The 12655-nt window shown below is 33.7% G+C and overlaps 5 protein-coding genes across 5 annotated transcripts, besides 10 other annotated features; 3 read left to right on the forward strand and 2 right to left on the reverse strand.

The window, feature by feature from the left end:
• Positions 1–446: part of a mobile genetic element that runs on past the window's edge.
• Positions 417–446: a terminal%2Cinverted (terminal inverted repeat of MuDR-2/MuDR-2B_TvMULE3 transposon ID:TVAGG3_0095340).
• Positions 447–579: 133 nt separating this feature from the next.
• On the forward strand, positions 580–954 carry TVAGG3_0095350 (uncharacterized protein; the record flags this gene model as incomplete). The annotated part of the gene is made up of 1 exon (XM_001294377.1): positions 580–954. The coding sequence occupies one exon, from the start codon at positions 580–582 to the stop codon at positions 952–954; it is 375 nt and encodes a 124-aa protein (XP_001294378.1).
• Positions 955–1064: 110 nt separating this feature from the next.
• TVAGG3_0095360 (uncharacterized protein) lies at positions 1065–2105 on the forward strand (the record flags this gene model as incomplete). The annotated part of the gene is made up of 1 exon (XM_001294378.1): positions 1065–2105. A coding segment is annotated over one exon (1041 nt), but the record flags the coding sequence as incomplete, so codon positions are not given.
• A 1278-nt stretch (positions 2106–3383) lies between these two features.
• Positions 3384–4039, forward strand: TVAGG3_0095370 (uncharacterized protein; the record flags this gene model as incomplete). Its single annotated transcript, XM_051222584.1, has 1 exon — positions 3623–3916. The coding sequence occupies one exon, from the start codon at positions 3623–3625 to the stop codon at positions 3914–3916; it is 294 nt and encodes a 97-aa protein (XP_051107570.1).
• Positions 4040–6680: 2641 nt separating this feature from the next.
• Positions 6681–7248: a mobile genetic element.
• Positions 7212–7248: a terminal%2Cinverted (terminal inverted repeat of MuDR-5_TvMULE4 transposon ID:TVAGG3_0095380).
• Positions 7249–8792: a mobile genetic element.
• Positions 8793–10292: a mobile genetic element.
• Positions 9608–9633: a mobile genetic element.
• Positions 9608–9633: a terminal%2Cinverted (terminal inverted repeat of MuDR-7_TvMULE4 transposon ID:TVAGG3_0095410).
• Positions 10293–11121: 829 nt separating the features above from the next.
• Positions 11122–11749: a terminal%2Cinverted (terminal inverted repeat of Maverick-1C transposon ID:TVAGG3_0095420).
• Positions 11122–12655: part of a mobile genetic element that runs on past the window's edge.
• On the reverse strand, positions 11750–11986 carry TVAGG3_0095430 (uncharacterized protein; the record flags this gene model as incomplete). The annotated part of the gene is made up of 1 exon (XM_001297234.1): positions 11750–11986. The coding sequence occupies one exon, from the start codon at positions 11984–11986 to the stop codon at positions 11750–11752; it is 237 nt and encodes a 78-aa protein (XP_001297235.1).
• TVAGG3_0095440 (repellent protein 1 family) lies at positions 12037–12495 on the reverse strand (the record flags this gene model as incomplete). Its single annotated transcript, XM_001297233.1, has 1 exon — positions 12037–12495. One exon carries the CDS (start codon positions 12493–12495, stop codon positions 12037–12039), a length of 459 nt encoding a protein of 152 aa, XP_001297234.1.

The following is a 12655-nucleotide window of genomic DNA, read 5'->3' on the forward strand; positions in this document are numbered from 1 at the left end:
ATTCGCGAGCCTCGATTGACAGATTATAAAACAAAATTGAAAAGAGAAGTTCAATCACGTTTATACCAGGTATTAAATTTTGTTCAAAATCACGAAGCCAATTTGAATCCATTAGGATTTTTATTGGAAAATGCTGAAGAAAAACTTTCTCAAATAAATGAGAAGATACAAAATTCAATTACATATTTAAGATCGTTTGAAATTCCAAATGAATTGTTAGATACGTATATGTTAGAAATTAATGAATTTTGTTATAATTCTCCAGATTATATTTTAGAACATTTCGAAGAATTTTTAGATGATTTCAAAGAAAAGAATAATTTAATAGACTAAAAATTTTATTATTTTTATTTATTGTGAATTTTAAATTGTCACTTTTTAAGTGTTACTCCCTATTGAAGGTGTCACTTTTGGGGTGTCACTTTTTCGGAAATTCTTATATACTCCTTCATCGACCAGCCACTCGGTGTGAGCACGCCTGAGAACGAGAGGAAGCCATTCGTGTGCGAGGGTGAGTACACAAAGTACGGCAGCGAGTTCAGGGTGGTATCACTCTGGGCAGTGGAGGACAACACTGACATGCGCAACATACCGGAGCTCAACGAGCCACTCAGGATGCCAAACGGCGATGACAACATGGCAGAAGTGCTCAGGAACGAGGAGAAGGTGAAGCACAGGAGGAGGAAGAAGAAAGAGACGGGCGAGATGAGGCAGCAGACACTGGAAGAGACGGGTGGTGTCGCTGTGAATGTAGACATGGACGAGGAGGATCTGCTAAAGGGTGTAGCACCGACAAACACACTATACGACGAATACATGGCATTGCTCAACGAGGTGAAGCAAGGTACAAAAGGGGGAAGATACTCCTACTCGCTGGAACAGGAGAGGGAAAGACGAGGTGCGCACTACGTCTCGTGGCAGAGGCATTCCTCTCGAACGTCAGGAACGAGATAAACGGTGTCAAGGAGAGGCACGTCGTGTTGATATGCTGCCCATACACACTCATTGCGAGCCAGTTCTTCACAAAGGCTTGCACATTCTGTGTGCCGTACTACAGGACGCTGATGGCGAAGCTACTCATTGCGTCGAACACAAGAGGAAACACACAGGGGATGTTCTGGAAGAAGAAGGCACAACACTACATAATGAACACCCCTTACGAGGTCACTAAGAATATGACAAAGGAGGCGAGGGAGAAAACTGAGAGGAGGTTCAAGCAGGAGCTCCTACAGTCGAACCTCCTACTCGTCGACATGCTCGTGGGGACATACGAGATGATGTGCAGAGCACTCACGAATGCAGAGCCAGAGGTGAAGGGCGTCAAAATGAAGTACACACTTGTGTTCGACGAGCTACAGGAGGCACTCACTGTCACGTCCCCACGCTTCTCTGCTTCGTTCCGTTGCCTCTCCATGTGTGCCGACCTCTTCAAGAAGGAGAGGGATGGCGGCGAGGACGTGCTCTTCCTCATGATGACAGGCAACTCTGGCATTCTCAACCAGAAGTCGCCACACGTGTCTGCTTTCGTGGAAGATGCAACAATACTGGAACACGAGAGCATGCCAAAGATGGTCAACGACTGCAGGCTCAGAGTGCTGGCAGACAAGAATGGCTGGGCAAACAAAGATACCAACCCACTCAATGTCTTCATCAGAGACATTAATGGAAGCACACAGTACAAGTTCGTCCTCCAGTCGTACGAATACGACTTCGACAGAAGCGTGTGGACGTACACGGCGTTGGAGAACGGACAGGACAACCAGCCAAAGTGCGAGTGGTTCAATCTCAACTTCCCACAGCTCCTGAAGAAGCATCAGTGGCTGTACTCGCTGGCAAAGTGCGTGATAGAAGGGAGGAAGCTGAGGGCCGCACTCTGCATCGTGAACAACAAGGACGACGCAGTCATCGTCGACAGGTGTGTTGTCATGATGGTCAAGCTCACGATGGTCTTCTTCGGCCTGAGGCCACCAACGTCGTGGTGTGAGGACACGATCTCGATACAGAATGGCAGTGACAAGAAGCTGTACAACGTCACGAGGAACAGCTATGAGGCCATGTCTGCTGAGAAGGCTTCTATCATGACAGACAACAATCTCAAGTGGCTCATCCCCATGTACATCAAGTACAGCTGTTGTGCATGAAAAATAGCGTGACTTCACTTTTGACAAAAGTGACACTATTTCTGATGGTTTTGTCATTTATTTGTCAGATTTATAAATGGATAATAATGCTGTAAATCAGATATTAATTAAAAATATTTAAGATTTATGTTCGAATTGAAAAGCAAAATGATATTTTTTTTAATTGAAAAACGTTAATATCTGATATTTTGAAGTTTTTAATATTTGTTAGTATCTTAAATTATTGAATGCATACGTTTTTTATGTTCTCAATTTTAAAAAAAATTGTGAAGAATTTAGTTTTTTGGAGATGGATGTTTAATATTTGTGAGTGAGAATGCAAGCAGGAGTTTGGTACTTTAAGGCTAGGTTGAGATAGATTTCCCATTATATTATCTGTGAATATATTGTTTGAAAATTCAAGATATAAAAATATATTATCAAAAATTTTTATATTTTTAAATACAATAGGGTGGAAGTATAGGACGATGAGATAGCAATGATATATTTTATAATGGGAGGTAATCTGAAGATAAGTAGCAAATTTTATGCGATTTTGATTGGGAGTTGGAGGGTGTGAGTACTATAGCATGTAATAGTATCTCACACCCTCCAATTCTTCCTATGGCGCCGAAAAATTTTTGGTGAAATGTCGTCGCATTTCACCAAAAATTTTTCGGCGCCATATAGAGAACTATAGTCTGCGAGGTACTGATTCTATCTATGTACTTCGCAGACCATAGTTCTCAGCCAAAATGGCTAAAAATTGGGTGCAATTTTTTACATTGCACCCAATTTTTAGCCATTTTGGCTAAGAATTGGAGGGTGTGAGTACTATAGCATGTAATAGTATCTCACACCCTCCAATTCTTCCTATGGCGCCGAAAAATTTTTGGTGAAATGCGACGACATTTCACCAAAAAATTTCGGCGCCATATAGAGAACTATAGTCTGCGAGGTACTGATTCTATCTATGTACTTCGCAGACCATAGTTCTCAGCCAAAATGTCAAAAATTTTGGAAATTCGAAATAATTTTTTTTGAGAAAAAATTAACCGTTTAACATTGCCAAAAATCTAAAAAACTCACAATTTTTTTTAAATTGATAACCCTCAAACCGTTTCCAATCAATAATTTGAGAGTCTATATGATAATGTAAAAGTTAAAACATTCAAGTATTTAAGTATTTCTTTAAAATATTAAGTTTTTTATTTTTCCAATAAAATTCTAATATCAAATATTTTTATTTAACGATTAATTTTATTTATATTTTTATAGTTTTTTTTAAGAAAAAATATTGTTAGGGTTTTATGGATTTTCAATTAATATACAAGATAATTCATGAATGTATATATTTCCAAGTTTTTAAGGATGCAACCCTTTACATTTGTAAACTGTCAAAAATGAAGTCACGCTATTTTTCATGCATTACATACAGCTGACTCATCACAAGCGCTGTGCTCAAGGAGATTAAGCCAAGGAGTGGCAGTGACTTTGCCGGGTTGTCTGTGTACGATGCGAGCACAGGCACGGACAGCAAGCCACAGAAGCCGACAGAAGCACATATCACATTCCCAGAGCGAGCCGCGTCTGGCGTGGTGGATGGGGAAGTCGTCCGCTCGAACAGGATCACGAGGATATACTCCATGGACGAGGTGAGAATGCAGGCAGCGAGGATAGGTGTGAGGCACGCCAACGCAGACGGAGATAGAGAGGACGAGGTGGAGGCAGAACTCATCCTCATGAAGCAGTCTTTCCCCCTCACAGTTGCAACACAGAAGGTGGCAGTAGTGTAATGCATGAAAATAGTGTGACTTCATTTTTGACAGTTTACAAATGTAAAAGTGTTGCATCCTTAAAAACTTGGAAATATATACATTCATGAATTATCTTGTATATTAATTGAAAATCCATAAAACCCTAACAATATTTTTTCTTAAAAAAAACTATAAAAATATAAATAAAATTAATCGTTAAATAAAAATATTTGATATTAGAATTTTATTGGAAAAATAAAAAACTTAATATTTTAAAGAAATACTTAAATACTTGAATGTTTTAACTTTTACATTATCATATAGACTCTCAAATTATTAGCCATTTTGGCTGAGAACTATGGTCTGCGAAGTACATAGATAGAATCAGTACCTCGCAGACTATAGTTCTCTATATGGCGCCGAAAAATTTTTGGTGAAATGCGACGACATTTCACCAAAAATTTTTCGGCGCCATAGGAAGAATTGGAGGGTGTGAGATACTATTACATGCTATAGTACTCACACCCTCCAATTCTTAGCCAAAATCGCATAAAATTTGCTACTTATCTTCAGATTACCTCCCATTATAAAATATATCATTGCTATCTCATCGTGCTAGAAAAAACCAGAATTTTCGAAAAAGTGACACCAACTATTAAAGTTATTTTATTACTAGATTTATTTACAAATTATAAGATAATATCATTAACCGAATATATTTTTAATATAAATAAAAAACTTTTTTTATACAAAAAATTACAATCAATCGATAAATATTATAAAACATTTATTCCAAAAAGATTAAGTAATAGGTGGGATCCTGCATATAATATAATTTTATGTCATAAAGTTTACAAATTTTAGATGGACCACAGTGAGAATGTGAGTGGTTAATTTAAAGGTGGTCTGATAAAGAAATCGAGGCTTACTCAACACAGCATGAAGCAGTTTCTAATACACAATCTTACTAGTCGTGTTTCGGTCGCCAGCGCTCTCATAGGGGTGCTGATTTCAAAAACCACTACTTCAAATTATTCAACAATACTCAATGCAGCATGAAGCAGCTACTACTGCTGTATCTTACTGGTAGTGTTTTGGTCGTTGGCTCTTGCACAGTCTCTCAGATTTTCAAAATTTTTTCAACACTATCTTGTTTCGCTCTCAGAAAGCTATCCTACAAAGACATCGAAGCTTACTCAACACAGCATGAAGCAGTTTCTAATACACAATCTTACTAGTCGTGTTTCGGTCGCCAGCGCTCTCATAGGGGTGCTGATTTCAAAAACCACTACTTCAAATTATTCAACAATACTCAATGCAGCATGAAGCAGCTACTACTGCTGTATCTTACTGGTAGTGTTTTGGTCGTTGGCTCTTGCACAGTCTCTCAGATTTTCAAAATTTTTTTCAACACTATCTTGTTTCGCTCTCAGAAAGCTATCCTACAAAGACATCGAAGCTTACTCAACACAGCATGAAGCAGTTTCTAATACACAATCTTACTAGTGGTGTTTCGGTTGCCAGCGCTCTCATAGGGGTGCTGATTTCAAAAACCACTACTTCAAATTATTCAACAATACTCAATGCAGCATGAAGCAGCTACTACTGCTGTATCTTACTGGTAGTGTTTTGGTCGTTGGCTCTTGCACAGTCTCTCAGATTTTCAAAATTTTTTCAACACTATCTTGTTTCGCTCTCAGAAAGCTATCCTACAAAGACATCGAAGCTTACTCAACACAGCATGAAGCAGTTTCTAATACACAATCTTACTAGTGGTGTTTCGGTTGCCAGCGCTCTCATAGGGGTGCTGATTTCAAAAACCACTACTTCAAATTATTCAACAATACTCAATGCAGCATGAAGCAGCTACTACTGCTGTATCTTACTGGTAGTGTTTTGGTCGTTGGCTCTTGCACAGTCTCTCAGATTTTCAAAATTTTTTTTCAACACTATCTTGTTTCGCTCTCAGAAAGCTATCCTACAAAGACATCGAAGCTTACTCAACACAGCATGAAGCAGTTTCTAATACACAATCTTACTAGTGGTGTTTCGGTCGCCAGCGCTCTCATAGGGGTGCACCGAAATTCAATTGTTAATGATATCAATTCACAAATTGGAATCGAAGATCAGTATGAAATTTAAAATATAAATAAATTTTAATTATATTATTTTTAATTTTTTTAAATAAATATACATATATAAATACATACATATACACATATATACATATATAAATATATACATATATAAATATATACATATATAAATATATACATATATAAATATATACATATATAAATATACATATATAAATATATACATATATAAATATATACATATATAAATATATACATATATAAATATACATACATAAATATACATATATAAATATACATATATAAATATACATATATAAATATACATATATAAATATACATATATAAATATACATATATAAATATACATATATAAATATACATATATAAATATACATATATAAATATACATATATAAATATACATATATAAATATACATATATAAATATACATATATAAATATACATATATAAATATACATATATAAATATACATATATAAATATATACATATATAAATATACATATATAAATATATACATATATAAATATATACATATATAAATATACATACATAAATATACATATATAAATATACATATATAAATATATTTATATATATAAATATATAAATAACAAAATACAATCAAAAAATAGTGTTTGGAAATTTAAGGTTAAGTGTCACTTTTTCGTAAATTCTACCACACTCCATGTCGCTTCCTTGTTGATACACTTCCCGATGACAAGTACCACATACGAAAATGTATTAACACCCACAATCATTCTGCCCCTTTTCCAAACAAATCACAACAAATTACATCATATTTTTATAGATCTTATTTAACAAGATATTTTGAATCAAATCAAGACCGTGTTTACGCACAATTAAGGTGTTTCAAAGATCTTAATATCCCATTTGATAGTGGGATCATTCCGGAAATGTTTCAACAATCTACAGATGCTTTAAAAAAGTTTTCTAAACGCCTTCATGCAATCAATACCCGTTTCTCAACATTGTTTACTCAACATTAAAAATATTATTGCAAAGAAAACATTTGATTTAATAAACATTTAATTTATTATAATTAATTTTTTATTACAGTATAGTAAAAAATGCTATAAATAAATTATTATATTTTATTAAAATGTGACTTTTAATAGTAAGTGAATAAAATAAATCAGGAATTGGGAAAGAAATAAGGTTAATTAAAAATAATGAAAATTACAAGTTTAAGGTTAATGAAAAGTGACAATGGGCGAGTTTGTCCCCCATTCGATTTGAATTTTGTTAACTCTTTTCAAAATCACTTCATTTTTATGATTTCGGTGGACTTAGAGGAGCTTATTGCTTTTGGTATTAAACAGGAAGTCAAGGGCGGTGTCCCATACAGAAGAAGAACGGGATCTCCAAAGCAATATGTCACTTATTCATGTTCGTATCCCCTATGCAAGGCAAAATTTAGGGTTGAAGAACAAAATGGAGTGTTTACTATAAGCAAAGTTAATGAAGAACATTGCCATCATATAGGAGTTGAAATGGGTTCACATTACGCGAGTAAATTTTATCAAAAATGGATCGAACTTTATATTAAAAACGGTGGAAAGCAATTTCTTGCTCAAAAAGCATTTTTTGATAAGTTCGGAATTGATACGAATAACAAAGAAACGATGAAACTTTTCGCGCAGTCTACTGATGCTTTAAAGCACAAATTTTATCGCCTTGATGAGATTATTGCACAAAGATTATCAAACGATCCTTACACTTCTTTGGAAGCATTTTTGAATAATTTACAGGAAGAGTGCCCAGATGATCTCGTTCAATTTGATTACAATGGAGATTTTTCCGAGTTTACAATCATATATGCACCTTTTGCTGCAAAAGAATTGGTGCATAGCATTGATAACCCTCTCCACGTCGATTCCACTCATTCTTTAATTAAAGGAAAGATCCAATTGTTTGCAGTAACAATGAAAACAAGTCAAAACACAATTTTCCCCTTTTGCTATTTTTTAGTGAACCCTCAGACATCTGAAAAAATTCAAGAATGTTTGGTGAAATTCTGTGAGTTTGCGCACCTGGATCCACAGCATTGGAGCGCTGACTGTGCGCTAAACATTGCTCGCGCAATTGAGGACGGATTTCCTCTTGCGCAGCTCAGTTGGTGCACTGTGCATGTTTTACGCGCATGTGCAAAAGTTGGAAGCTATTTTGACAATCCACAGAATTTTGAGAACTTCTATTTAGCACTGGACTTTTTGACATTACGTGCAGATGCAACGAATGCAGAAAAGCTGGCTGAAGAGTCTGATGAAACATATGAGTTCTTGACAACAATGTTAGAAGAAGAAGAACCGCGCGCTTTGAAGTATTTCGATAAACAATGGAGAAGAACCAAAGAACATTGGATGATGTTATATCGTGGAGAAGGTGATTCCACGAATAACATTGCGGAATCACACTTTCATCAATTAAAGCAAACATTTTTCTTGGGTAAGAAAAATGAGCGCATTGATGACATCGTCATAACTCTCATCACTGTTGTGATTCCAAATGTGATTATTAAGGTTCAAGTCGCTAATGTTTTGAATGAAAAAAGAGCAGTAAGAATTCTTACAAGGGCAGATAATCAGATTGTTGAGCAAAGAGCTTCAAAACACGATGAATGTTTGAAATTAATTCAACACATTTTGGAAATTGTCGAAAGCCGAAGGATTGAACCTAGTGTCCTTATTCCATCTTTGAAGGCAATATTAAATTTGGCACAAAGAAGTTTAAAGGAAGAGTAAGCAAGATTAGATAATTTGGACTTTTTTTAAAAGAGAAAGGGACAAACTATACAGTGTCACTTTTCAAAGGAATAAAAAAAATAATAAAGATGAAATAATAACATGAAATCTTATATAAATATAATTTTATCTAAATAGATAAATGAATTAAGCAGTTTACAGTTATATATATTTAATGAGAGACAATATCTAGTTCTATGGTAGAAATGACTCTTAGACTCAAATAAGTAACACAGATAGAAAGTACTCAGTATAACAATTATATATGTACACTCAAAGTTAGTCGCTGCTAAAATCTTAACCTTGCATTTCGGGAAAATCTGACAAATGGCTCTTAGACTCAAATAAGTAACACAGATAGAAAGTACTCAGTATAACAATTATATATGTACACTCAAAGTTAGTCGCTGCTAAAATCTTAACCTTGCATTTCGGGAAAATCTGACAAATGGCTCTTAGACTTGTTTTGATAATTAATTCTTCAATTATATTATAATTTATAACAAATTTCCTCAAACTATCTGTATGTCATTCAATTCCCGGCCACTACATTCAATGATGGACCATTTCCTTCAAATTTTGAAATACCTTATTCAATTTGTTGTATGGAGCCCGTGATATTCAACACTATGGAGCTCCTCCAGTTTGGTATCCAAGAAGAGATAAAAGCTAGCATGGGCTACTCTCAAAAATGCTTGAAGCAATATATTCAAGTTTGCAACAAGGATCAATAGATTCAAATCTTGTTTATTGTACTTTAAAGGTACTTTTAAAAAAGAAACAATTAATGTAAAAGATTCAAATAATTTTTTATTATTATTTTATTAATTTTTTAAATAAGGTTAATAAAAGTGACACTGGATAGTTTGTCCCACACTCTTTTTAAAATTAATGAATAAACAGTATATTTTTGAAGTGTAAGCTTATTTACCTGAATCTATATTACTTAATATAACATTCAAAGTATTATTGCTATTTATTGGAGAACAAATTTATGTAATTTTCACATGAAAATTGATAAATTTGTATTTCCTTATGATAATCAATTTTTGTATTTGTAGAGAGTCTCCCTGCATGATATCAAGACTTGGCTATAAGTCTTTATCCATTTTTGAAAATTGTATTGTAAATTGTAAGAATTTCTGAATACTACTACTATAAAATATAATTGCTTATCAATGTATATTCTCCCTGCATGATATCAAGACTTGGCTATAAGTCTTTATCCATTTTTGAAAATTGTATTGTAAATTGTAAGAATTTCTGAATACTACTACTATAAAATATAATTGCTTATCAATGTATATTCTCCCTGCATGATATCAAGACTTGGCTATAAGTCTTTATCCATTTTTGAAAATTGTATTGTAAATTGTAAGAATTTCTGAATACTACTACTATAAAATATAATTGCTTATCAATGTATATTCTCCCTGCATGATATCAAGACTTGGCTATAAGTCTCTATTCATTATGAGTATGACCCCATTTTTTTTACAAAAAGTGCCGAATTGCAACTTTGTCCCAATCTCGATATTTTTTTAATTGAAAAACGTTAATATCTGATATTTTGAAGTTTGTAATATTTGTTAGTATCTTAAATTATTGAATGCATACGTTTTTTATGTTCTCAATTTTAAAAAAATTGTGAAGAATTTAGTTTTTTGGAGATGGATGTTTAATATTTGTGAGTGAGAATGCAAGCAGGAGTTTGGTACTTTAAGGCTAGGTTGAGATAGATTTCCCATTATATTATCTGTGAATATATTGTTTGAAAATTCAAGATATAAAAATATATTATCAAAAATTTTTATATTTTTAAATACAATAGGGTGGAAGTATAGGACGATGAGATAGCAATGATATATTTTATAATGGGAGGTAATCTGAAGATAAGTAGCAAATTTTATGCGATTTTGATTGGGAGTTGGAGGGTGTGAGTACTATAGCATGTAATAGTATCTCACACCCTCCAATTCTTCCTATGGCGCCGAAAAATTTTTGGTGAAATGTCGTCGCATTTCACCAAAAATTTTTCGGCGCCATATAGAGAACTATAGTCTGCGAGGTACTGATTCTATCTATGTACCTCGCAGACTATAGTTCTCAGCCAAAATGTCAAAAATTTTGGAAATTCGAAATAATTTTTTTGAGAAAAAATTAACCGTTTAACATTGCCAAAAATCTAAAAAACTCACAATTTTTTTAAATTGATAACCCTCAAACTGTTTCCAATCAATAATTTGAGAGTCTATATGATAATGTAAAAGTTAAAACATTCAAGTATTTAAGTATTTCTTTAAAATATTAAGTTTTTTATTTTTCCAATAAAATTCTAATATCAAAGTTAGTATGGGTTAGTTGGGTATGGTGGCACTGCGTTCCACCTTACCCAATACTTGTGAATTTGACACTTTACAAAACCGGTAACGTACATTTTACAACATGAACGCAAAAACTAACTTAACCTTAAATATTTACAAAGCCGCCAACCATTTCACCTCACTAACGAACTCACTAATGAAAAAATAAACGTTCTCATAAATTTTCTTCTATATCTTCATCGTCAATGTTAACTCTATTGTAGTCATACTTGAAGTCATAAAGTTTCTCAAGTTTTGAAATGCATAGTCTTGTTAACTTACCTTCATCATCATAAGTTTTTATAAAACTACCATGACAATCTTTATACACAGTCAATGAAAAGTCAACTGGTCTAGGATGAAGTGTAAAGAACATGTTATGCTCAGGAAGGAAGAATAAATGTTTAAATGTATGCTTGTTATATTTTTCGATTTGTATGAGTTGCTTTTGTTCTGTCATTTATATAAAAATAAAAATTTTCAGTAAAATAAAAAATACACTTAAAAATTAATGATATCACCACCCTCACACGTATGAAAACATAGCGCAAAAATAATGTTTATGTTAGAATGTTAGATCTAACACGTTTTCTAACCTCATTTCTAACCCTGTTGAATTCATTGCTTTATAACTCTCTTCCTTTCTCCAACTCTTCTAACTTCTTCTTAAGTTCAGCAATGTTGTCCTCATGAAGTTTAATCTTTCTCAAAATTCCTTCTTTATCTAATGGTTGCTTTATCTTTCTAAACTGAACTCTACCATCCTTCATAGTATGAATGTAAAAACCTTCTGGAATAGTTCCTGATTTAATGTATTCTACCAAAAACTTTTGTTTCATTGCTTCAGTGACTTTAGTCGTCATTTCAATCAAATAAAAATTTTAATATTAAATAAAACTAACGTTATTTTTTTTCAGTAAGGAAACGCAGGAGTTTTACGATTTATTTGAGGAGTAGGTTCTGGTTTAAATGTTGGAGTCGGTTTAGGAGTTGACTTTTGAACAGGAGTTTGTACTTCCATAGGTTCAGGAGTCATTGAAGATTTTGCTTGTGAAGGCGTTGGTTTTGGCGAAGGTGTTGGAGTTTGTTTAACTTCAGCTACTTCAGTATTATTTACAACATTTGCTTTATTTCTTTTCAGCATCATAACTGCTCCTGCTGTAGCTAGCAAACCTAGTGGGAGACCATATCTTATATAAGGACTTGACCAAATGCTATTTTTGACAGGAGCTGGTGGAACACCTAACCTTGGTGAGACTGCTCTTTGCCATTGTGCAGCTCGTAAGAAATATTCAATAGGTGCTCCATAATCGTTTGGTAAAGTTTGTTTCATAGATGGTGAAGGTTCGCGAGAGCTTGATGAAGAACTCATTTATAAGCTTTAAAAATAAACGTTCATCCTTTATTCCTCACTGTCGTCAGTTGCTAAGTTATAGTCATCTAATCTTATTATTGGGATTCCATTAGCACGCACCTGAATGGCAAAGCAACAATCCCTCATAAATCCAATAAGTGGCTTTGGTACGTTTTCA

Source organism: Trichomonas vaginalis, chromosome IV, assembly GCF_026262505.1.
Source record: "Trichomonas vaginalis G3 chromosome IV, whole genome shotgun sequence".
Classification (NCBI taxonomy): domain Eukaryota; phylum Parabasalia; order Trichomonadida; family Trichomonadidae; genus Trichomonas; species Trichomonas vaginalis.